Raw genomic sequence first — 27,330 nt, 5'->3', positions numbered from 1 at the left:
TTTAAAGATAACACTTGATGCCTCTAGGTCCACACCCAAGAATGCTGCTGACAGGATAGGAAAAGCTCTGGAGAAGATTCTTCTAGACCCTCCATGTCACTGGATGTCCTGGTCAACGCCAAAGGAGTGACTCTTAAGTATACGAGCAGGGGGCTGTGAGGGAGCCCTCTGGGACTGTCTGCGTAGTACCTAAGGTGGGAAAGACAGTGCTGCAATGAAGTCTGGAGGGACTTAGGGAATTCTCTTCACTGACTGCTCGAGCCAAAAAACTGATATCCCTTTCCCCTTCTGATTCATTTGTAGCTGCAAGTAGAAAGGCAGAGAAGAGAAAGATGCCAAGCTGCTATCTAATTAATTAACGGCCAGTAACTCTGATTATTAGCAAAGGTGGGAGAAAAGACTCTTCCACAAAATATGGATTTCCCAGGACTATTTACTCCTGGAGCCAGGAGTTGGGAATGTGCACAAGGGCTCTTCAAAGATGAAGCCTTAACAAAAACAAAAACAAAAAAGATGGAGCCTTGTCTACACGGAGAACATTATAAGGCTGTGTGGTTCTGGGCAGTTTTTGTACTATCTACCTCTTCTCTTTGCTTCTACAGTTGGATATTGCTACAGAAAAGAGGGAATGTGGAAGTAACCTCAGCTTGGATTTTACTCTCTGTAAGCCTGAAAACTCCACTTGGCTGACATTCAGTCAACCATACATTGTCACATGCAAAGGCTGTGGTTGTGGTTTAGAAACTTTGCCCCTGGTTGTCACTCTTCTTGACAAGAGAGAAGGGATGTGGAAGAATTCATCTCCAAATGACAGCAACGAGAATGAAGGGTGGGAACAAAGGCCATTCACACCGGGAAGTGGCAAGCGGTAGTGACATGAAGGTGGATGCGTTTCCTCTTCTACTGAAGTGGGAACCATGGAAATCTGGTTCCACCACTATAAGCCACAAGCTCAAGTGCAGCACCAGAGGGTCTAAGTTGTTGCAGGAGTGGGCCTCATGTCAGGCAACCCTGAGAATGAGACCCAGCCCTACCTGGGTTCGGTAGCTTCTTTATTTATAAACTAGGGATGAGAGCACCTTCCCTGCTTCTCTATCTGGACAGGTTGTAAGGAGTGAGCGCCTAATGTATACTAATGTGCTTTAAAGCTGTGAAATGCTGCTCCAGGAACCTGTGTGTCCTTTTAAGGCTCCCTATGTGTGGACAGAAACAGATTTTGGCTTTTCCTACTTTTTCCTTGGTCAGCATTGTTGAGCACATGTTCCAGCCTCTCCTTCAGGCAGTCATTGATGTAGACAGACTCCTGCAGACGCTGGCGCAGGTTCTGGATCTCGATAAGATTCTTTTCCAGCAGGTCAGCCCCTGTTGTATCAAGACAGGTAAGAAAGCCTGATCACTCACTGGCAGGTAGAGAACCTGTCACTATGCAAGATCCCTGCCCACTTCTAGTTTGTCAATGTTCTCCTCCTACTCAGGCATCCAGGAAGCACCAGGCAACTTATTCAAAGACCTCCTGGGATTTTAATCACAAAAACTCCATTTCAAGGCAAGTCCCTCCAGGGCTTCCTCCCAAACAGAGGCTGAGTACATCTACAGGAGATGAACTCTGGGCTGGAAAACAGTGGCAAGAAATTTCTAAATGCTTATACATAGGGCTAGCCAAGCAGTGAAAAAGTTTGTCTACCTCCTGGACATGCTGTCACAATTCAGAGGGCCTCCATCTCTACCATGTACCTCTCCTACCTGAGCACCCCAGCTGAACTAGTTGTGAAACTTACCTACTTATAGAAAGACTAAATCATGAGTGATTAAGCAATGAGTGCTATTGAATGAAGAGGAGCATGGAAGAGTCTGAGTAGGTCTCCAGGACCTGATGGTGGAACAGGAAAGAAGGGAACAATCTCCAATGGAGGAAAAAGATACACAAAGGGGAGAAGGAGGCCAAGAATAGGTTTCATCCACTGGGACATTTTACTGAGGGTCAGTTTTTCTCTAAGAATTTAAAATGTATTATTATTTTATGTGAGACACAGAGACTGAGCTATTCCTCTACATAATTGCACCCCCTACTCACTGGGGTTCCAAATCTAAAAGCAAATTTTAAGAGGGTAGGATTGCCTTGTGGTTGTATTCACTGAGAGAGAGAGAGAGAGAGAGACAGAGAGAGATAGAGATAGAGAGACAGACACAGAGACAGTAGAGGTGGGTGACTGGAAATAATTTCCTATCCTACAAGTAGCTTTGTACCTAAGGAAGACCTTTCCCATGGAAGTCTGAGGTTCACATTCTAGGACAGTTTATTTCTAGGCCTAAGCAGACAGTAAAGACTGAAAAGAAGGGAGCATGTGCTGTAGGTAGTATGAGAGAAAGGAAAAAAGGGATGACATGAATGCGAGGTAACTCATCCCCTGCTGATGAGCAGCCCAGAATGCCCTGACTTCCTTTATTCTTCTGGCCAGAATGAGCACCTAGCTAGGGGAGATGGGAGAAAGCACTAATAAAGAACAAATCTGAATCAATAACTATAGCAAGGTAACAGGATATAAAATCAACATAGAAAAATCATTAGCATTTCCATTCACTAACAATGAGCAAACTGAAAAAGAATGTATGAAAACAATTCCATTTAACAATAGCTTCAAAAAAAATCAAATACCTAGGTGTAAACCTAACAAAAGATGTGAAAGACCTCTACAAGGAAAACTATACACTTCTGAAGAAAGAGATTGAGGAAGACTATAGAAAGTGGAGAGATCTCCCATGCTCATGGATTGGTAGAATCAACATAGTAAAAATGTCGATACTCCCAAAAGTAATCTACATGTTTAATGCAATTCCCATCAAAATTCCAATGACATTCATTAAAGAGATTGAAATCTACCATTAAATTTATATGGAAACACAAGAGGCCATGAATAGCCAAGGCAATACTCAGTGAAAAGAACAATGCTGGAGGTATCACAATACCTGACTTCAAACTATATTACAAAGCAATAACGATAAAAACAGCATGGTACTGGCACAAAAACAGACATGAAGACCAATGGAACAGAATAGAGGACCCAGATATGAAGCCACCCAACTATAACCAACTTGTCTTTGACAAAGGAGCTAAAAATATACAATGGAGAAATAGCAGCCTCTTCAACAAAAACTGCTGGGAAAACTGGTTAGCAGTCTGCAAAAAACTGAAACTAGATCCATATATATCACCCTATACCAATATTAACTCAAAATGGATCAAGGATCTTAATATCAGACCACAAACTCTAAAGTTGATACAGGAAAGAGTAGGAAAAACTCTGGAGTTAGTAGGTATAGGTAAGAACTTTCTTAATGAAACCCCAGCAGCACAGCAACTAAGAGATAGCATAGATAAATGGGACCTCATAAAACTAAAAAGCTTCTGTTCATCAAAAGAAATGGTCTCTAAATTGAAGAGAACACCCACAGAGTGGGAGAAAATATTTGCCAGCTACACATCAGACAAAGGACTGATAACCAGAATATATAGGGAACTTAAAAAAATAAATTCTCCCAAAACTAATGAACCAATAAAGAAATGGGCAAGTGAACTAAACAGAACTTTCTCAAAAGAAGAAATTCAAATGGCCGAAAGACACATGAAAAAATGCTCACCATCTCTAGCAATAAAGGAAATGCAAATTAAAACCACACTAAGATTCCACCTCACCCCTGTTAGAATAGCCATCATTAGCAACACCACCAACAACAGGTGTTGGCGAGGATGTGGGGAAAAAGGAACCCTCTTACACTGTTGGTGGGAATGTAAACTAGTACAACCACTCTGGAAAAAAATGTGGAAGCTACTTAAAAAGCTAAACTCTTGGGGATATACCCAAAAGACTGTGACACAGGTTACTCCAGAGGCACCTGCACACCCATGTTTATTGTGGCACTATTCGCAATAGCCAAGTTATGGAAAGAGCCAAGATGCCCCACCACTGACGAATGGATTAAGAAAATGTGGTATCTATATACAATGGAATTTTATGCAGCCATGAAGAAGAACGAAATGTTATCATTCGCTGGTAAATGGATGGAATTGGAGAACATCATTCTGAGTGAGGTTAGCCTGGCCCAAAAGACCAAAAATCATATGTTCTTCCTCATATGTGGACATTAGATCAAGGGCAAACACAACAGGGGGAATTGGACTTTGATCACATGATAAGAGCGAGAGCACACAAGGGATGGGTGAGGATAGGTAAGACACCTAAAAAATTAGCTAGCATTTGTTGCCCTTAACGCAGAGAAACTAAAGCAGATACCTTAAAAGCAACTGAGGCCAATAGGAGAAGGGGACCAGGAACTAGAGAAAAGGTTAGACCAAGAAGAATTAACCTAGAAGGTAACACACATGCACAGGAAATTAATGTGAGTCATCTCCCTGTATAGCTATCCTTATCTCAACCAGCAAAAACCCTTATTCCTTCCTATTATTGCTTATACTCTCTCTTCAACAAAATTAGAAATAAGGGCAAAATAGTTTCTGCTGGGTATTGAGGGGGTTGGGGGGAGATGGAGGGGGCGGAGTGGGTAGTAAGGGAGGGGGTAGGGGCAGGGGGGAGAAATGACCCAAGCCTTGTATGCACATATGAATAAAAAAAAAAAAAGAACAAATCTGAGCTGGAATCTGGTTCTCTGTCTGACTCATATGTATTCCCCTTTCATCATCTCATTCATTTCTGTGAGCCCCATCCTAACAGAAGAATACAATCTCCTCTGGCCAGGACAGGAATGTGTCATTACTGACAATGATTCTGTTTTCCTGACTGCTCTTTTGTGTCTTACCTGAGGATTTGGAGTTGGGCTGGCACAATGAAGAGGAGGAGCATAGATCCCCAGATGCATTCATTTTCTGAGGCCTCATCTCTTCTTGGCCACTGCTGCCACGGTGTCCAGGCTCTGGTTTCTTGCCCAGCTGAGGGGCTCCCTTCTGAGGATTTAAGGGCTGAGCAGATTTGGGTCCTGAATGGTTGCTGGGCGATGCAGCTGAATTACCAGGAGTGGTAGAGCTGACATCTGCTCAGAAAGGAAATGTGAGTGAGAAACAAATGAGTCACAAATCAAGTGGTTTAAAGGTAATTATAGTGGGCTGAACAGCGCCCTCCAAAAACTCATGTCCACTTGGAACCTCAGAATATGCACTTATTTGTAAATAGGGTATTTGCAGGTGTAACTAGTGAAAATGAGATGATCCTGGATTAGTGAGGGCCCTAAAGCTAAAATGACTGGTATCTTTGTAAGAGGAGACAGAGATAGAAACACGTGGGGGAGAAGACCATGTGGCAACAGAAGCAGGGATTGGAGTGATGTGTTCCCAAGCCAAGGAACACTCCCAGAAATCACCAGAAGCTATTAAAAGGCAAGAAAGGACGCATCCACAGGGCCATCAGAGGGAGCACGGCCCTGCTGATGATGCCTTGATTTCAGACTTCTAGACCCCAGAACTGCAAGAGAATAAATTTCTATTGACTTAAGATACCCAGTTTGTGGTACTGTTATGGAAACCCTTGAAAACTAATAAAGTAATCCAGGGAAAAAAGACTAAAACAGATGTCAGTGATTCCAAGCCTACTGCCAAATATCAGTTAGATGAAGACTCATTTTCCAAGGGCTATACATTTCATCCCAAAGTTATTGGCATTTCTTAGCTATGACATCACAAAGGAATGTTTGGACGGAATATCTGAGGGTCACAGTGCACACACAGAAATGGACAGGGACTCCTCTACTAGTTCCCTCCATGACACCCAATGTAGGGCAATTCTTCCGAAGTTTCTCCCTCTTAGGAGTCAAGAGGGTGAGGGTGAAGCGTTTGGCTGCTCTGTAACCAGGTGGTGCTCACCAACAGTCTATACCAGCAACACCTCAGCTCATCTTTCATGGAACTGTTCCACATTGGGGCTGCTGGAGGAGGAAGGGCAAATGGCCTCCACTTGTGGACAGGGTGCAAAGAACCTGAACAGCATTGTTCCACTCCTGATGGCTCCCGTTGCTCCTGCCTCAGAGGACTCCGGACCTCTACCTAAGCTACCAAGGCAGTGGTGACTGGATCCCTCCCAGAGTGTTTCATGACAGTGTCAGGTTAGTTCTTAAAATACCTCATATTGTCTGTCTCCTTCCCCAAGGATGACTGGGGTACTTTCTGTTGAGGGGATTGTGGAATCAGAAAACATTTGACATCTTACTGCTCAATGGTGCTATGAGAACATGGTCATGTCCTTTGTGCCCTTTGTACTCTATCCATTTAAGGAAAAAAAGAAAAAAAGGAGGAGGAGCTCTGGTGTCAGAGCCATAATTCAGAGAAAAGTCTTCACCCTTTGAGAATTGTTATCAGGAGCCACAATCGTTTCTCCCCTGAGCAAGTGCAGGTAGCAGAGAGGTCCATCTTTCCCCTCCACCAAGTCAACTTCCTTTAGGGCACTATATTCTTAAATCAGTATCCACCAATCCTCTCCTCACCCAGGCTACACAATATCAGACAGACACCAATTAGAATCGTTGTGAAATAAAGAATAAGGAAACCCATGCAAACCTTTTAGCATGATGCCTGACTGGAAGAAGACTCTCATCAAATGTAATTCCTAATTCCCTTTAAACCTCTTTTATCCCCATCCTACAAAGTCAGCTTTCTCTCAACTAAGGCCATGGGTGATTCCAAGTCTATCGATAACAGTCTCCCCTGGCCACTCAACTCAGGGAACATACCCTCCACTGTCAATGGGAAGCAGCAGTGACCAGCCTTTTGTGAGGCGGATTAGGCTGCCATGCCAGTTGTACACTGGTTGACCATCCTAGAAATTTTGGCTCTAAAAGCAAAGAAGCGGCAGCAATAAACAATTCTTCCTCTGATAGGAGAACTTCAGATGGGAAAAAGAAGGTCTTATAGTATCTCTCAGGAAAGATAGAGGTAGCAGAAAATTAGCCTGATGCTCTCTGGGTGCACCACTCGAGAGGTCATACCCTACTGCAAGCGGTGGTAGGGATTTCACATAAGAGAAAATAAGAGCTTGCCATCCCTTAGGGCTGCACTAAGGTGGGACAATGAGTGAAGGATGAACATAAACCTCTCATCATCTCCTTAGAATAGTCAGGCACATATTGAGGACAAAAAGTGCCGTATGTGTACAGTCTTGCCCCATTTGCAGAGACCAGACCTTTGTGCTGGGCACAGGGGCAGAAAGAGTGGAACAGGGTACACACTGGCTCCAGAAACCTAGCAAAAGAGGTGCTAAAAAGGAGCGAGCACCCTCCCCATTCGCCCCTGAGTTCAGTAGACAGACCTGTGCTTCAGAACCAGGTGGGTGTGAAGTAAGCTGGGGTGTTGTTTGTGAGTCTTCCACATCTCTGGCCCTCAGTGTCCTCAGCCATAAGACTAGGACACTACAGTTTACTTGAAAGGATCACTGTGCCAACTAAATGTGGCAGTATATACCCAATGATCAAAAATGGTGAGTGTAAGTACTCAGTAAATGTGAAATTCCTGTCTTTCCTTAGCAGCTAAAATAATGGGGGGACATTTTGCTGCTTTGATCCTCAGGGTAAAGTGAAAAACAGGAATAGTACCAAGTCAAAACCATGACAGCTGACTGGAGGTGTGGCTCAGCTGTAGAGCACCTGCTTTGGGAACACTAAGCCCTGAGTTCAAACCTCAGTCCCACCAAAAAAGAAAGAAAACAAACATTACAGCTCATTAGTTGCCTGAAATAGTCTACTTCGGGGAAAAAAAAAATCGATACCCAGGAACTAAAGATGGCTTCTTGGTGTTATTCATACCTGACTCATCTACTTGTCTGAAAATTCACTTTGCTCGTGAGGGAAGTTAAAGAGAAACTTCTCCTCCTCCCATCTCCACCAAGGCTCTGTGCCCCCTCAAGGGAGAATTCTGGGGAGGAGCCTGCTGATGGGGTTGGTGACAGACCCATTCGAATCTCATCACCTGTGCACTTACTGGTGGCTTAGAAGCTATTGCAGCAAAATTATTAGGATGATATATAAATCTATAAACGATGATGAATATTTATCAGTGAACAGAAAATAGGAACTATGACAATTTACCTCAACGATATGAGAATCAGAGGAATAATGTCAGCCACATTCATGTCCCTGATCTGAAAGGTGGCATGGTTGTGCTGTATTTGTCCCCTCCACCACCTTCCCAACTAGGACTTAAGAAAAGCTACCTGATACGTTGGGACCCAGGTTTGGCACTGAGTCCCAGAGCAGTGCTCAATTAGCTCCAGTGCCTGGGGATGCCTCTTCTGGGCCCAGGCTTCAGGTGGGCATTCACAAACTGGCAGTTATGTGGGTACTCACTGGCTGCATTTCCTGCGGGAGGCGCTTCTTGCCTGTCAAGTGGTGGGGCGGTGTTGCTGGGGGAGCCATGGCCAGCAGAAGGGGCATGGCTGCTGCAGCAGACCTCAGGCTGAGGCTGGGGCCCCCCATCCTGCTTCTTATGCATCTCCCGTAAGACACTGGAGGGTAACAAAGACAGAAGAAAAAAAAAGGTCACCTGAATGTCACAGCTGTCCTCATCTGGAGGCTTATGGGAGTCATCCAAAAGAAATCAAGGAAACCATTTCTCTTCGTAAGCCACACGACTCATTTCTGTTTAGGGTTAGGGAGGAGAGTTGGCAGGGCCGGGGGCGGGGGTTGCTACTATTGCCCAGTGTCACAAATAGCCTGAGAAAGAAAGGAGATTCATCTTTTCTTTTCCTTTTCCTTTTGAGACAGGGTCTCCCTATGTAGCCCAGGCTGGCTCAAACTGTTGATCTTCCTGCTTTAGTCTCTCTAGAGCTAGGATTACAGGTATGCACCACCCACACCCAGCTTATCAGGCCTTTTAAATAACACTCATTCTTCCATCACAAGACATTTAGAGGCCTGTAAGAGTTCGGTTCACTTTGGGAACCTACTCTGTTAAATGGTGTCTGCAGTGGGCCACTTAAGGTGGTACCTGAGGCAATGTTGCCTCCTAGTGTCTTAAGTTTCTAGACCTCTTCCTGTAAGGATGGGGAAGGAGTACAGCATAAACCTTGTCTGTAAGGAAAATCTGCTGTTTCACATCTGCCAGCTCTCATTGGTTCACCCTTGAAGAAACCAGATATAATTTTCACTCTGGTCTTTAAACCAGAGGTGATCCCGGTGGGGGGGCAGGAGAACCCCCTCCTGCAGATCCAGAGCCACCCTATATTACTAAATTGGTGAAATAACATGATAATAAGAACTAGGACCTGAGATAACATCATAGCTAAGCACACACAGTGGTTGACAGGTAGTGTAAGAAGTCGGTCGTTGCTGGGTGTGAGCGCTCCTGGTTCTGTGACTTTCTGGCCCTTGCTTGAGGATTCTTTATCAGATTTCATCTCTCATAGCCCCTGAAAATTTGGAGTTACCTCAGGTTCCGAGACACCCGTCCTGCTTGAGACTTCTTACTTGTATACTCATCTGAAAAGCAAATTCATAAAGGTCCAGTGAAAATTTAAGCAGAGACAAGACTAACTTGACAGGATACTCTGAATTTTCCCTGGAGATCTTGGATTGGGTCTTTAGAGAGCTTGTCTGGCAGGCTGAGTCCACTCAAAGATAAGCATCTCCACTTGCCTGCCTCGAGTCACAGCCAAAAGCTAAAGATGTCTCCCCACCTCCCCAGATCCTGGGACACTAGCTCAGCCAGCTTCTGGGCCACTCCAGCCAGAACCTCCAAGCCCTGTCAGGTTTTATGCATTCATTACCAGTGTTGAACTGACTGGCGAGGCGCTCTGCCAGCTGGCTTCCCTTGGCCAGCTGCTCACGGAAGTGCTGCTCCATGGAGTGGTCCACATTATGGTTGCTGAGTAGCTCCTCGAAGGTGTTTACTGCATTCTTGACATTCTGGATGAGAAGGGAAGCAATCACTCTCCCAATCTTCATCTTCTGCCGCAGACAAGTCAACTCTCGAGCCTGATCCTGGATCAGGGAATATTTCCTAAAGTGGGAAAGAAAGAGTAACAAGGATGGAAAGGGGTGACTGAGGTTGTGGTGCCTCATCACCAAAGGAGGCCTCATGCTGAATTCTAGAACATACTCAGTGACCTGAGTACGGTAAAGGAAACAAAAGAGATAATTAAAATGTCCTATAGGTGAAAGACTCCTTCTAAGCCTGTCATTTCCCCTACCCTAAACTTGTGAAAACAGAACCAGATTTTCTGCTCTAGCTCTGCTTAAAATCTCCCCTCTACTCCCTCTCTTGAGCCTGTAATCCATTTCAATACAAAGTCAGGTGCTCCTTGGAAAGTCGAAAGAAAAATCAATCAGATGAGAGGTGAAATCACTTGTTCCAGCATTTTCTTTCACTGGGATGGACTTCTTTGTGTCTTTTCTATACATAACCAAGGCTCAATTGGTAATAAATCTAGTTCCTTTCATTCAGCCACTGACTATTATCTTCTGTATCCTCCAGTAAACCAACTAGCACAGTGCTTTGCTCATAGATCAAAAGAATTTAAAATGACCAGAACTGATTTAGAATCTCATGATGTTCTGTTCAATATAACTACTATTTGTTACAGAGAAGAACAGAAGAGGGAAAGTTGGTTCGTCTTGTTCCTGAGACAGAGAAAGAAGTTATCTGTAGCAGGACTCCACAGGCTGGAGTTTAGCCCCTGTGCACCCAATCCTCCACTGAAAATGTAGGAAAGTCACTTCACTACCTTGAGTCTCAGTTTCTCAATTCACAAAGAGAAAGTAAACACCTACTTTGCCTTTCTAGAAATAAGACAAGGACTAAAATTTACCTTACTGTTGGGATGAGTACAGCAAAATCTCTAAAGCATTTATCTTATCAAAAAGAAGACAGAAGATCACTCATGACTTTGGTAATGGTGAACTTAAATGACCAACTCAACACCTGTTGTATTTGTGCAGCTGGTTTGCCAACAGCTTATCTCTTGAAACCCTTGATAATGTCTATATTGTGCCAGCAGGCAGCACCAGTGCTAGTTGTTTTCTGAGAATCTGAAATTTGCCTGGGGCTCAGAGTCTGGCTTGGAACAGGTCACCACGGTGTGGAAAAAGCCAGAATGGGGATGATACCCTTCGACTACCCAGGCCTCCCCATAACCTCAAACCCAGAAGATGCTCCTCTTATCTCCTCTTATCTCTTTCAGCTCTGAGATCTCAGGATATAAGATTAGTACAGAGTTCCTTGTAGGAAATTACAAACATATGTACAGATACACATGTACAGCACAAATGCATACACGCACTTGGCTCCACACACAGACATACTGGAAGATAAGACCTGCCTGCAAATACTAATGTGACAGGCCCTTTAACATCCCAGATGACAGATGCAGGAAATACTAGTGCAAGAAGGGACTTTGTTTTACAGACAAGGACACTGAGGCTCAGAAATCATAAGAAATATACCTGAGCTCCCACAATTGGCTGGTGGAAGAGCCACTAATAAAAAAGAAAAATCTTTGCTCAGAATTTCCAGCCTAATGTTCTTTATCCATACCATGCACCATCTTGTTCTGATTTTCAGGAGTCTCTGAGATGAATAAAGCTGATTCCTGGCTGAGTTCAGTGACTCATGCTTGTAATCCCAGCTACTTCAGAGGCAGAGATTGGAAGAATTGCAGTTTGAAGCCATGCCCAGCAAAAAGTTAATGAGATCCTCATCTCCATAAATAAAGCAGGCATGGTGTATAACATTGGTAATCCCAGTTACAGAGGAGGCACAAGTAGGAAGATCATAGTCTGAGGCTCTTACCTAGCAAGCACAAGGCCCTGAGTTCAAACTCCAGGATAGAAAAAAGTTTATTCCACTTTCCTATAACTTATCCATTAGTCTGAATTCTATAAGTCTATTATTTATTTTAGACAGTTTTCAATTAATAAATAACACAATTAACTGTGTTTAGGCAACATATTTGAATAATGTTTGGCACTAAAACAACTAATTTTAATGTATCTTCCCCACCAAACCTTTTCCTGGTGATACAACACGAAGAAATAAGACACAACCTTAGTAAAAAGACCATCCTGATTTGAATCCCAGGTCCTCCACTTACAAACACACAATAGTGGGCAGTTTACTCATGCTGTTTATATTTGTCTCCTGATCAATAAAATGGCAATGGTGCCATAATTTTGTGATATGTATAATTTACTTTGTCAAGAGTTTGAAGAAAATATACCGTTCAGTAATGTAAGGATCCCATTCCCAATTCCTGGGTGTACCTAGGGATCTCCATGTCACAATCGCATGGGTACTCACTGAAAATTCTGAAGAGTATGCATTGTACACAAATTACCCTGTTCATACATACAGGGGCAGATCTCCTGGAAGTCAAGGTACCTCACAAACTGAAAAATCATTCGTCTTGGCCATACCCTAAACTAGATATCTCCGGATCCTGTGGTCTTGGAACCAAAAGTCAAGTGTAGTATCAAGGAAAGTATCACTTTGGGACCAAGGATGGAACATATTATTCAGGACAGAGCTCATCACTGGGGGAAGACATTGTACAGGTCTACCAAAATTAGGCAGGAGAAAGAGAAAAGGAAACATGTATAGTTTCAAAAAACATAGTAAGTCTATATTTTGGGGGGAAAAAAAACCCCTACCATTTTCTTAACATAGTAGACCAAAGCAAATCTCAACAAAATATCCTTGGCAAGTGGGGCTATGCATGAGATAGAGAGTCGATATTCTGCATCATCAGTGGTCCTCACTGTTGGAGTTATTAAACAAAATTCCAAGTCTCATCATGGAATCTTCAAATGGCTCAAATGTGGCTTTGAGACCAAAGAAGCTATTATTCTTACCTAAGGTATTTTTACCACATTTTACATGAGACAAATATTATTAGAAAGAGCCTAAGTGACTCAGGATATACAGTCAGAGCGGAGGTGGAGGACCCCCTGGATAAATCCCCCTTCTCCTGCTCTGAGAAGGTCCAGCCTTCATCAGAGAAACATTCAGGGTAAAAGGAGCTTCCTGAATGTTCCCGTCAACACAGACTCATGTGATGATTTCCACCTAAAGTACCCATGAAGATTGTGTGGTTAGTGAATGCGTGGGTTGTTGGTTAGAAAAAACCAAAGTGCTCTGAATAACTTAAAGTAGTAACAGCAATTTTATAGACTTTTCTTCAAAGGAATTTCAGGAAGGCCCAACAATTAAGGCACAAAGCCTGGATACAGACCCTAAAAGCCACTCTGACAGCAATGACTTAATTCTGACCAAGGAAGTCTCAGCAGAGTCTCTTACCCACTGCAGGACACAGAAGAGAGCCCTGCTTCCTCAGGCCGAGTCTTCTGTTCACTCACAGCCCTGTCAGTCGGTCCCTTCTTCCCTGAGGGCTGATGCATCCCAGCCTTCAGTTGGAGCATTTTCTCATGAGGAACCCTCTTACAGCCTCCTTTGAAAGGAAGGATGGAGAAGAAACGTGTCTAGGTCTCCACAACAGCCAGGCTTTTCTCCAATGCTACCTAAGGAAATTGAAACAAAATTTAAGAACATAGATTGCTCAAGAAGATCCCATGGAGCAGAGAGTCACAAGAGCAGAAGCTCAGGAAAGTAGAGAGTGAAGCCTACAATTGCACTTGGAAGAGGACCTCCTTAGCTACAAGGACCAGACAACCTGGGGAAAGGAAAGATGGACCAGGTGGGAAGAGATGCTATTATGGCAGAGGGAGGGTGGACAGGAAGAGAAAGGCCCACAGGCAAATGCAAAAGAAATACCAAAGACTAAAGTAAATGAAGGAAGAAAAATGAGCCTTAAACTGGGCTAAGGGATGACTATTGTTGATCCTTGTAGTTGAGTTAAAGTTCCCAGAAAATGTCCCTTTGGAAGTCAGCAAGTATTTTTATCACCTACAAGTACTGAAAGTCGTGAAGGTAGAAAAAAGTTTGAGATACCTGAGCCCAACACCCAAATCTCTGGAACATCAATAACGCTGTGGAAAGATTCAGGGTGTCGGGCCTCAAGTCACAATCACAGAATCAGAATGTGGAGGTAGCTACAGAACCCGAGGAAGGCCTGCCTTCTGATGGCCGGCCACACTCTACACACACTGGGGGGCTCTACCGAATAGGGAGACCATCCCTCGCAACAGCCAAGTTAATATCTGTGTGCCTTTAGATGTTACTGCAAACTGAGTCGAATATTTCTCCTCCTTCAATCTTGCCTTCTTTGATTAGAGAACATCACAACATTTTCTCAGCACGATTTTTTTGAGGGGGAACACTAGTGGAGATTGAACCTAGGGTTTTGCACATGCTAGGCAAGTTCTCTACCACTGAGCTAACATGCTCAGCCCTTTTTTACTTTATTTTGAGACAGGTGTCTGGGTAAGTCGACCAGACTGGTCTCAAATTTGCAAACTTCCTGATTCATCTTCCCAAGTAGCTGGGATTACAGGAGTGTACCACCACATCTGGCTAGTACCTTTTATGTTCTTGAAAAAAAATTTCAGTATAAACAATTCTTGAGGTTTTTCCTAAATGGTTTTTCTTTAAATTTCTAGTGGTTCTTACTGTTTCTCTTTGAGAACTTTCAGGTTTTCAGCTCCTACATTCTTTCAAGAACATAGTAATCAAAAGTGGAATACAACACTAAGTATGACAAGACAATTTATCATAAGTCTTAACTTCCATTCCACAATAATTAACAGTATCCCAAAGCAATATAGATTTTTCTTCCCTTGCAGTCCCAACCCAGAGAGGTTTCCTTTAATACAAGGCCAATTTTAACCTTCCAACCTCTCGTCCCGCTCAACTTTGTTATTTTTAGGTGGTTTTGCATTACTATTTTTTTCTTTTAATCTCTACAAAAATTACTCCTTTTTTTGAGTGGTACTCAGGGTTTCAAAACTGCTAGGCAGGTGTTCTACAACTTGAGCCATGCCCTCAGCCCTTTTTGCTTGTGTTATTTTCAAATAGGGTCTTGTGCTTTTGCCAGGCCTGGCCTAGACCATGATCTTCCTATTTATACCTCCCATGCAGCTGGGATGACAGGCACATGCCACCATGCCCAGGTTATTGGTTGAGATGGGGGAATCTCACTAACTTTTACTCAGGCTGCCTCAAATCCCCATCTCCACCTCCTGAGTAGTTGAGATTACAGGTGTGAACCACCACACCCAGTCTAAATATTATTCTTTGCTAATACCTGTTTTGCATTTTATTCTGGCTCTACCAGCTACTTTCCACTTTGCCAAAGTCACTAAAATATTAATTTCCTTGAGTATAAGTAAGAGGTACTCAAAGTGGTGCTGACTGTTAAGTTTAATTAATTTCTTTATTCTTTCCCTCAAGTCTGGATAAGAGTTGCCTGGGCTGCCAGGAAGCTTTAAAGATAGCCTGGGACAGACCCCAGCAATATCTTGGGCACAGAATGGAAGTAGGGGCGGTGAGGGCAAGCAATAGCCTTTAGAGAAACAGCAACTGAGGGTGTGAAGAGAGTCACGGATGCAGAAGGAGGGATTCCCTGGCCTTGTTTCCATGTCACTGGCTTGTGGGAGGTGAAGCTCAGATTTGTACCATTCGCCTACTTTCTTGCATAAATATTCTCACCATGGCCACATTTAATCTACCAATGAGACGTCACTGAGCAGACAGCATCCCAGCAAGCAGGATGTTGTGACACAGCACTACCGCCACGTGAATACAACAGGCACACTCCCTCACACCCACGAGGATGGCTAGAAAAATAAGCAGCAACAACAAAAAAAAAATCCCGAAGATTACAAGTGTTGGTGAGGTTGTGTAGAAACTGGAAACTTTGTGTACTGTTGATGGGACTGCGTGGCTATTATGGAACATACGGCAGTTCCTTAAAAAAATTAAGGACAGAATTACAGTGTGACCCAGCAATCCACTGAGTGGAGACCCAAAAGGCTTGGAAGGAGGCACTCAAAAATATCTGTACATCCATGTTCATTGTGACACTATTGGCAGGGCCAAAACGTAGAAGTAACACAAGTGTCTGTCAATGGTTGAATGGATAAACAAAATGTAATATTTTAAGATAAAATGATATTTCGTGTCATACACATTAACACATACATGATATATATGCAATAAAATACCACTTGGTCTTTTAAAAAGAAGAAATTCTTTTTAAAAAATAATTGAGACAGGGTCTTGCTATGTAGCCCACTGGCCTGGAGAGCTCCATTTGTCTGTCTCAGCCTTCTGAGTGCTGGGATTACAGGCATGCATCACACCTGGCAAAAGAAGGAGTGGGAGGAAGGGGGAGGAGAAAGGAGAAGGAGGAAGAAGAAGAAATTCTGACATATTCTTTTACATGGATGAAAGTTGAAGACATGCTAAGGGAAAAAGCCAGTCACAAAAGGATAAATACCGTACATACTCCATTTATATGAAGTATCTAGAATAGTTAAAGTCATAGAATGGTGGTTGCAGGGGCTGGATGGAATGGAGCATGGATGGTGAGTTAGTAGGGCTTAGCGGGGTAAGTTGTTTGTTTGGGGTTTTTTGTTTTTAGCAGTACTAGGGTTTACACTCAAGGCCTCAAGCTTGCTAGATAGTTCCTCTACTACTTTGACCACACTCCCAGCCCCACCCTTTTTTTCTTTGCTTTAGTTATTTTTCAGATAAGGTCTCACACTTTTTATCCTTGGCTGGCCTCAGATCACAGTCCTCCTACTTATGCCTCTGGCATAGTTGGAATCACAGGTACACACCACCATGCTCAGGTTATTTGTTGAGAGGGAGTCTGGCCAACTTTTTTCCCAGGCTGGCCTCAACCCATGATCTTCCCCATCTACCCCTGGTGAGTAGCTGGGACTACAGGCATGTACCACAGCACCTAGTCATGAGTTAGTGTTTGAAAGGTGTAGACTTTCAGTTTTGCAAAATGAAAGAACTTTGTGGATGAATGATAGTGATGGTAGAACAATGATGTGAATATGCTTAATGCAACTTAGCTGTATACTTAAAAATGATTAAGGTGGCAAATTTTATGTGTGTGTTACAACAATTTATGCTTTAGGCACACACACACAATCTCAAAAGCATAGATGATGGTAAAATGTTATAAAGTAATTAGGAAGCAATGAGTTTTGATATAGTTTAATTGTAAGTAAATATACTTTAACCTAGAGATGCCTCTGTAAAAAGGATGTTTTTTGTAATATTTAAAACATACTCATTTTAACTTTCTAAAATGTGACTCAGGTAGGATCCCAGCTATATGCCAAACAGGCAAGACTAAGCAGAAACCAAAAGAGAGGCTGCTGCCTTGAGGTGTCTTGGCTGGAAGCTTACATGAAGGCAATGTCCCAGGCTGATGGAATTGTTCTGTATAGAGTTGATCTGGCTGGCGGTTTCAAGGATGTACATATTTGTCAAGATTCACCAAACAATACAATTTGTATATGTGTATTATACTACTTATAAACACTGTTAGCAGAATGAAATTCATTTACTTTTTAAAACTAATGACATTATACAAAAAATATTTTAGCCTTTCATTTCCTCATCATACAGTATGTTTTATTTTTATGTATTTTGGGAAATCTAAGCAGACGCTACTAGAAATTTTATAGTCCCTAGACAACTTTAGGACTTTACTAATATTTACTTTACTTACCCTCATCCTGACTTTTAAGCTATTATTGTCTTTCACTTTATTTCAACAGAGATTTTAAATCACTCAGGCAATAGCATTATTGGACAGTATTTGATTCATACAATATTTGATTTGATTATTTGATTCACACATATTTCACATATCCATGGCTTTTCATCCCTTCCTTCATTTTCTGTGTTTCTCTTGGGAGCATTTGACTCCTGGCTGGAGAACTATCTTTTGCATTTCCTTTAGTGAAGTTTGCTGCTTAGTCTTTATTCACCTTTGTGCTGAAGGGTAAATAGAGATCAGAAAGTCAGGAATGGTAGTATTTTAGCCCTTTGATAATTGCTTTTTTGTCTTCCTTTTCTATTACTTTTGTTCAGCTCTCAATCTTTGAAATACAACACAAATTTCTTTTCTTTGGGATTCTTCTATGCCTTTTCTGTTTGCTTTTGAGTTTCAGCAGTTTTACAATCATGTGTGCAAATATAGTTCCCTTGTTCTTATCCTGCTTGGAGTTGATAGAATTTCTTGTACATTTGGTGTGGCAGCTCACCAGATATTTTTAAATTGGTTATTATATTTTCCAATATTGCTTTTGATCCAATATCTATCTATTGCAACGTCTTTTTCAAATTATTTATTGTGGTACTAGGGTTTGAACTCAGGGCCTCACGTTTGCTAGGCTGGCAATCTACCACTTGAGCCACTTCTCCAGCCTATTGTAACTTCTGAGATTTAAATACTTCTACTTTATATTTGCATGTAGCCCTTCAGAGCATGACCTACACTTTGTGTTACTCTCTTCTCTTCTATTCTCTGAAGTTTCCTTCCTTTTGAGTTCTGCTCTCTATCATTTCATATTTTGTACTTATTTTAATTACTAATTCTTATCAACTGAGTCTAAAGTGCTAATGAAATAGTCCATTGCTTTTCTTGTTAGCATATATTTGAGTTCTAGAATTTCCATTTGATTTTTTAATAGATTCCTAATCTCTGGTTTAAGTTTCCACCCTATCATTTATTTTCTTGAACTTGTAAAACACGTAGTTTACAGAGCTCTCACTCATGATTTCAATACCCCGATCCTGTTACCATCAGTTTCTATGGTTTACTTTCTTGTTCTTGCTCTAGTTTTTGTCTTGTTTTGTTTTTGCAGTTCTGCTGGGGTTCAAACTCAGGGCCTGGGATGTGTGAAGCAAGCACTCTACTACTGAGCTACACCCCTAGCCCTCTAGTTTCTTTTTATGTCTAGAAAATTATGATTGATTGCTATGTGGAAACTGTGGAGGCTTTGACTAGTGTCACCTTTTTCTGGAGATTAAAGGTGATTTGCCATCTCCCCAGGCAGCTAAAAGAGATCATCTCAACCCAACCCAGGGCTGGACTGACTTGCAGTTCATTACACTCATGGGAAGTCTCAGTCTTCACCTGGTTTGTCCTTACTCCCAGCCCACAGCACACAGGGCTCCCATCTGCCAGGCCCTTTCTTTTTGGAGGTCCTGAACTTGAGTTTTGTGCATCTATTTTGCACCACTGTACACTGAAAACCCTTCTTTCAGCCACACTCTGCCTTCCTGGGTTCTCCCCAGCACACAGCCAAGGGACCAGCTCACTTTTATTTCCCTCTAGATCTTAGCTTTTTAAGTCTGAATACCTGGATAGGCCCCCGGGTCTCCCATACAGTGCTGTCATTTTCAGGGACTCTTAGCAACTGTCATCTGTCTCCCCAGCTTCTCAGCCCCTTGACCCTTCACCTTGAGGGGGAAAAGGCAAAGAATCTCTCCTTCTCTGTGTCTCTCTCTCTCTGTCTTCCCCTGGCCTTAGGGTCTCAGAGACCTTGATAGCTTCCCAAAGACTCCAAAAGGAATTCCTTTAAACAAGATTTTATCTACTTGTTTTCAGAGTGAGTGCTGGTTTTCTACAAACACCTCTGAAAGGAAATCTACAAATTTCAGGTAAATTAATTTTTCCTGCTTTGATTTCATAAGAAAAAAATAATAACAAAGAAAGACTCTCTGGTACATTTTTTCCTTATAATACTTGGTAAGTGTGATTAGATATTAAAAGGTTTTGCTAGAATCTTGTGCAAAAGATTGTCTAACACAAGCTAACCAATCATCATGGTTCCAAAGGCCAAGAATTTGATGAAATTATCCAGTCCCTTGTTGCACTGTCTGCACTTTCAGTTAGACCTTTCAAATAATCAAAAGTTCAGATACCTGTCCATTAATATGGGGGAGAAGAGGTCAGCCAAGCCAGTTAACATTCCTCATTTATTCTAGGGAATGCTGAAATTCCTCACTGGCGTAGTTAAGAGTAGAAACAGACAATGGGAATCATAATACAAACAGTCCTCAGAGGATTACTGTGTGACCAGCACGGTCCCCAAGTGCTTTACCATGCAATACCTCATGTGGACCACATGGCAGTGCTACAAGACAGCGGTGGTCATTACTTGCTGGTTGCAGATGAGAACACAGAGTCAATGACAAGCTGAGCCACCTCTGTCACAGGGAGAGGCAGGACTCAGACTCAGACTCAGGCATTTTGTCCCCAGGCCCATTCTCTTAGTCACATTCTCAGGGCTAACTGAGAAGACTCCACTAAGATTTCCATCCTCTCCGTCTTGTTCAACTTCCAAGACTTCAAAGAGAAAGTGGAAATTAAAAGTAAGGCCTAGCAGTGCATGGTGGAGCAGGCCTGGACTACATACAGAGACTCTTTCTCAACAACAACAGGAAAAAAACAAGGAAAGAAAGTGAAAAGAGAAAACAGCAGGTGTTGGCAAGAATGTGGAAGAATTAGAGCCCCTGTGCACTCTTATTGGGGATGTAAAATGGTACAGCCACTGTTTATGATGGTCGTTCTTCAAAAACTTAAAAATGGAATTACCATATAATCAAGCAATTCCACTTTGGGGTATATACTCAAAAGAATTGAAAGCAGGAACTTCAGCTGTTTCTATACCTATGTTCAGAGCAATATTACTCAAAATGCCTAAAACATGGAAGCAACCCAGTGTGCATCAATGGGTAAATGGATGAATAAAACATGGTTTATACATGCGATGACATATTATTTGGCACTAAAAAAGAAAAGAGATTCTGATATATGCTAACACATAGACAAATCTTGAAGACATTACGCAAAGTGGAATAAACTAGTCACAAAGGGATAAATTCTGCATGACCCTGCTTACATGGGGTTCCTAGAGCAGTCACGTTCATCCACACAGAAACAGTAGCGTGGCAGTTCCCAGGTGGAGGCAGGGCCAGAGGGAAGCTATTGTTTCAAGTGTATGGAGTTTCAATTTCACAAGAAGACAAGCATAACGGGACAGATGGGGATCCTTGAATTCCTTGTTGTCTCCCCTTTGGGAGGGACAGAGGTTTTCATTTCTCTTTCATAACAAGCCCTGTCCATTTCTGTCATGTATTCAGATTTCCCTCAAAAAGCAGATGTGCTTTTCCCCCTCTCTGAGCCCCTCTTAGAAAGCTTGGAGTTGACTGAAGCCTCTGGGTGCTGCTTCTTGGACTCCTCACACAAAGAATATGTATGAAGACATTTTTGTCTCTCAACTTCTTAGGATCTGCTTTGCCCATGTTCAGTTATTTTCTTCTCAACACTGCACAGGGTCGCCCAGTGCCCGACTGGCTCTCACTTGCCTTGGAGCTCCATGGACTGCTATCAGCATAGCAGTTCCTTATCTGGTCATATCCACGTACCATTATCATTGATTAATGTTTTCTTCACATTGACTTACAATTTTTACTTAGAAAAAAAGTAATTTTTGACATAATCTTATATCACTATTACAGTTATAATACCAGAATGAATTGTCATAAGCAGATATAACAATAAAATACCATTAAAATATTTTAAAATGCAAGTGAAAATACAGTGAACTGGCATAAAATATAATGAAAAATTTAATTCTCATAATGGCAATTCAAAGTAAATATGATGTCCCTTGCTACAAAGAAGGAAACTGAAATGGGAGAAATCTTTACCTGACAAGGGCTGGGCTCAGTGTCTTATGCCTACAATCCCAGTCACTGGGGAGGTATACATGAGGAGGATCACAATTCAAGGTCAGCCCAGGCAAAAAGTTAATGAGACTCCATCTCAACCAATAAGCTGGGTAAGATGATTCATGCCTGTAAATCCAGCTATGCAGGAGGCATACGCAGGAAGATGATAAAAAAACAAAGACCCTATCTGAAAAATAACCTAAAGCAAAAAGGGCTGGAGGTGTGGCTTACCAAGAACAAGGCCTTGAGTCCAAACCCTGGCCCTGCGAAAAAAGAAAAAAAGGAAAGGTACCTGAACAACTATCGTCCAACCTGAGACGTAGTACACCCCACTCCTCTGGAACCTTATGCCTCTCTCAGGCAAAACTCCCTGGAGTTCGCTTTTCATTTTGTAAACTGGTCATGCTAGATTACCTTTGCCTGCTCTTTCCTTTCAAATAACATACACATCCCATTTAAGTGGGATTGGAAAATGTGTCCCATAGGGCCTTTTTGGTGGGGACAGAAAATAATCTGAATGCTTCCACTTAAGATGATGTTTATTAGCGCCGTCATTTTATGTCATTCTTAATTTCCATGTCTATTACATTACACAAACATTTACTCTGCTGTTAGGCATTTGAACTGTTTCCAGACTGAAGCTGTCCTAAATAAAGCTATTATTAAAAGCTTTAAATGCTTTTCGGTAGACATACACACACGCATTTCTCTAGGGTGGTACTCTCTCCAAGAAAAATATTATGCTAGTCACAAATGTAATTTAAATTTTCTAGTAGTGACATTAAAAAAAAGTAAAAAGAAACAAGTGAAATAATTGTAACAATGTGTTTTGTTTAGCTTGATGTATCCAAAATACCTGTGACAGTCACCACATTTCCAGCATTCAGTATGTGGTTAGTGACTATTATGTTGGGCAGAATGGCTCTGGAAGTATTTAGCTAAAATTAAAATTATTAGATCACATTTGCATATATATATATGCATGTGTAAGTATATGTATATATGTGTATATATTTATATACCTCTTTCTATAAGTGTGTCTTTTTCTATGGTCACCGTTAGTAGTTGCTGCCACAGTGGCTCACAGTGTAGGCCCTGAGTTAAAGTCCCAGTATCAAAAAAAAAAAAAGTCACTTAGTCATGAAACAGTTTGGTGGGTTTTTTTGCAGTACTTGGGGGGGGGCGTTGAACTCACAGACTATATCTTGAGTCACTCCACCAGCCCCCCTCACCCTCTGCTTTTTTTTGTGATGCGTTTTTTTCGAGATAGGACCTCGAAAACTATTTGCCCAGGTTGGCTTGGAACTGAGATCCTCCTAAGTAGTTGGGATTACAGGCATGAGTCACCAGCGCCCGGCTTAGTTTGGATCTTAAATGTCTCCCAAAGGCCCCTGTGTTAAAGGCTTAATCTCAAACTTGGTGCTATTAAGAGGTGATAGAAACTTTAAGAAGTAGGGCCTAATGGAAAGACTTCTGATCATTGGGAGTGTGCCCTTGAAGGGGATTCTGGGACCAAAGTCCCTTTAACTTCCTCTGTCTCTTGTTTCCCCACCATGAGGTGAGCAGTTTTGCCCCACCATATGCTCCCACCATGATGTGCTGCTCTGCTTCTCCCACCCCTACACCACACCAGAAGCTGAAAAGCAATGGGTTTCTTCATCATAGACTAAAACCTTCAAAACTGTCAGCCAAAATAAATGTTCTTTTTGTTTGTTGGTTGGTTTTTTTGAGACAAGGTTTTGCTATGTAGCTCAGGCTGGCCTCAGACTCACAATCCTCCTGCCTCAGCCTCCAAAGAGCTTGGTAAACATTCTGTATTAGTTGAATATCTCAGCTTTTGTCATAGTGATGGACAATTCAGAAAGAATGATTTCAGGGATACACATTTTAAAAGCACAAAATAATATTATGAAAACTGGAAGGAGCCAAGAATTCACTTAATGTCCATAACAGTAAACTTTTTCCCTTTTGGATAGAAATATTTAATTTCTATTATTCTTAATTTACATATGTGATTATTAGTATCTACAAATCCATCTGGGAAGTGCCTCCTTTGAATTTTTAGAGACTTAGTTTGTCTATATTCTCAGAAAAATTATTTATTTATACTTATACAATGGAAAAACGCTTCAAATTATTTAGTATGCTAAGGCATACAAAATACATTGGAGATTTAGCTGAGAAACTGATGAGGTGATATCTCACCACTTAATGTCCACTCTGTTGTGTGTCTTACCTTCCCCCACTTAAGTCACTACACTTAAGAGCTACACTTTATTAGAATATCATAGACAGATGTATAGAGAGTGTGCCAGCGTATGAAGAAAAAAATTCTCTGAGTTGACAAAATAAATTAGAATATAAATTGGTACTGTTTCTATGGAAGGTAAACTTACAGGGTTTATTACTTTAAAAAAATCAGCATTATAATATGGCCATTGCACTTACAGAATTCTACCCTATAGAAATATTCGTAAGTAGCAAAAGATAGTTGTACAAGAAAGATGATAATAACACTTTTTGTAATTTTTTTAGCAGTACTAGGAAATTTGAACTCAGGGCCCTAAACTTGCTAGACAGGTGCTCTATACTTGAGCCGCCACTAGCACGCCTTGCTTGCTGTCCTAAAATCATGGAACCAGCTTAATTGAGAAAACGTGTAAAGGGTTAGATAATGGTACAACAAAAGCAGAAATGCCTTCGTCAAAAATAATGCGGAAGATGCTAATGACCATCTAGAGCCTGCTGATGACATTACAGATCTGCAATTACCAAAGGCAGGCGCATCCTGCAGGTAGTGTACCATCGCCACCGTCATATTACAGTTGGAAAAAAAAAAAAAAACGAGGTACAGAAAGCTTATTAACCCAAGGCGACACAAGAAAAGAAACAGGGGCTCATCCCAGAAGCTATGCTCAGATAGCACCAGGCTCCAAGAAACGTATCCCCAACTGCATTTCTTCCCAGCAGATATTCTAGGGCGGTGAGAAGCCACTAGATCACAGATGTTTGTAAATGAGGTAGCTGCTTTTAGGGGGAACAGATGTTAGAAAATTCTTGTGATGCTATAAAACTCTCGTCCCTGGGTGGGCTCGAACCACCAACCTTTCGGTTAACAGCCGAACGCGCTAACCGATTGCGCCACAGAGACACGACAGCAGTTGCTCCGTCGTTCCAAAGGAGAGTGAGCTCTCGCTAAATGCCAGCCAGCGTCACCTGCCCAAACCACTGGGTCAGGTCCAAGCATCGGGAAGCCTGAGCAATTAATGCGGCGAATCGAGCGGTTCTCCTTTGAAGACCGCGTACTAGGCGCGGATAAGCCCAGAGCAGCAGCCCACGGGCCTTCCCGCGCGCGGCCTCGGGGTCTGGAGCGGCTCAGAAACATCCCAGCCCCCCCCGCCCCAGGCGCCCCGCCCCGCCCCGCCTCAGAGAAGCTGAACAGCCCGGCCTTCAATTTGGACTTGTTGAATTAGTACATTTGAGAGGCTAAATATACAAAAAGACAATGGCCAGCACGTATAAAATCAAAACTCAGATCCACAACCTGCAGCCACCTACCCGGAAAATCGACCCCTTATCTACAATAAACCACCCAGGAAGCTGGTCTGCTGGAAGCTGGACTTATAAGAAGTCAGATTGTTTGTTGTCTCTAGTTCTAATCCAGGAAGCTCAACAACTTCTATAACAATAGGCTCAAAATGGCCAGAACTTGATCAATAATTGACAGCTTCCCTAATTATTGCCCAGATTAGCAATTAGAACCAATCAGAGAAAGCCAAATATGCCCTCCTAACCAATCCCACAAGATGCCCTGCTTTTAATTAACTCATCTGCTCCTGCCAACAGCATCCGAGGGTGCACCTGAAGTCTTTACCCTCCCTCCCTTTCCCCTCCTCTGCCCGCCTTAGAATCTGTTTTGACGGATATGAGTGACAGTGACTGATTGCCTTGCTACAAATCCTGGACCAATAACTTTGCTTTCCTCAATTGGTTGGTCTTCTTTTATTTCCATACTTTCTCATCTTTAAACTGCTAGTCCTTTGAAGAATTTCTAGTTAACAATTATGAGCCTGGCACTGGGGGCTCACACCTGTAATCCTAACTACTTGGAGGCGGGGCACTGAGATCAGGAAGATCACAGTTTGAGGCCTGCCAGGGCAAATATTTAGAGAGATCACATCTTCAAAATAACCAGGGTGAAGTGAAATGGAAGTGTGGCTCAGAGCGATAGAGCATCTTCTTTTTAAGTGCAAAGACTCGAGTTGGAAACCTCAGTCACATCAGATGAAAAAACAAAATAGAAACACTAAAGTAGACGGTTTTTCAAGGGGGGTGGTGTGATCTTTTAAAGGGTTTTATTCTGGTCAATTTTTTCCCCCAAACGTAACATGAATGTAGTCTGGGGCCCTCTATGGAGGGCTACAGTGCAACATTTGCAGGGCTCAACTGGACTGAAAACCAAGGGGTCTGTGGGATCAGTGGGAGGGAGGAAGGAAGGGTGAGACCTAAAAGAAACAGGTAGAAGCCAAAGTGAAGCAGGCGTGCAAGTCCACCCAGACCTCCAGAGAGACCTGCACAGGCACACAAGTGTGCTTATTATGTGTCAGAAGTGGGGAGAAATAGGAAGAGGACATGGAAGGAAAACGCAAGAACCAGTAACTGTTCAAGAATTAAGCAAGAAATTATTGTGAATGCTTTTGATAAAAAAAAATATAAAGGAAGCTCACTAGCTACCAGAGCAAGCTTTATGGCACGTGGTGATCCTGCTAGAGTTCTTGCTTGGCAAGATTTGATATGTTGTAGTTTCACCTTGCCCTGGATAAGTCTGGGATCTGCAGCCAGAGAGCAGGGAAGAAGGAAAGGAAACCTCCCCACCCCTCAGGAGCTAACCTGTCCTTGGACAAGTATCTTAAACTTTATATGCCTCAATTCTCCTTTCTGTAAAATGGGACTGATGGCAGCAGTCTACTTTTTCTGTCACTAGCTGTATCTGGATTTAGTGGATAATCTATAAGGTTAAACCAGTAGAATCATCAACATCTCCATTGTCTTTATCCTCTGCATTATTTTTGAAAGTTACTGTGTTGTATTTTGTACCTTAAATTAGTCTTACTACTTGTAGACATTCCCTGCAGGACAATTCGTGGAATATGCACACCATTTTATCCAATTCTTTCTTTCTGCATAATGTGTCTACGTTTTATTCATATTATAGAGTATATTAATTTCTTTGTATTGCTGAATAGCATTTTGTATCATGTATATAACACAACTTGTTACCGTGATAATGGACATTTGAGTTGTTCATCGATTTGGCTGTTGCAAATAAAGCTGCTATGAAAATTCTTGTTTATTTTGTGTGTGTGTGTGTGCACGTTTTCAATTCTCTTGGAAAAAAAATCTAGGTGAAGAATTGCTAGGAACAAAGGAATGTTTATGTTTAAATTTTTAAGAGACTGTCAAAGTAAAAATGGTGATAACATTTTACATTCTCACCAAAAATGTCTGAGTTCAAGTGAACCTAAATCTTCACCAAAACATCATGTTTTCAGATTTTGTCATTTTAGCCATGCTACTGGATTGAGTGGTAACTGGATGTGATTTTAATGTGTTTCTCTGACAGCTGAATACTGAGCACTTCATGTACTGATTAGCATTTTTCTCCTCTCAGAAGTATCTAC

General features: G+C 42.0%; 1 protein-coding gene and 1 non-coding gene across 2 annotated transcripts; both read right to left on the bottom strand.

The window, feature by feature from the left end:
• Positions 1–27: 27 nt before the first annotated feature.
• LOC141413649 (myomegalin-like) lies at positions 28–24,467 on the bottom strand. Its single transcript, XM_074044796.1, has 8 exons — positions 24,422–24,467; positions 13,286–13,436; positions 9,762–9,994; positions 9,423–9,474; positions 8,344–8,501; positions 4,816–5,046; positions 1,231–1,362; positions 28–189 (listed from the first exon to the last, which is right to left on the bottom strand). Exons 1-8 carry the CDS (start codon positions 24,465–24,467, stop codon positions 134–136), a joined length of 1,059 nt encoding a protein of 352 aa, XP_073900897.1. The 3' UTR covers positions 28–133.
• A 259-nt stretch (positions 24,468–24,726) lies between these two features.
• Positions 24,727–24,800, bottom strand: Trnan-guu (transfer RNA asparagine (anticodon GUU)). Its single transcript has one exon. It is a non-coding gene; the product is annotated as a tRNA-Asn (tRNA).
• Between the last annotated feature and the right edge of the window lie 2,530 nt (positions 24,801–27,330).

Source organism: Castor canadensis, chromosome 11 (assembly GCF_047511655.1).
Source record: "Castor canadensis chromosome 11, mCasCan1.hap1v2, whole genome shotgun sequence".
Classification (NCBI taxonomy): Eukaryota; Metazoa; Chordata; class Mammalia; order Rodentia; family Castoridae; genus Castor; species Castor canadensis.
This window is presented reverse-complemented; position numbering and strand designations above follow the sequence as displayed.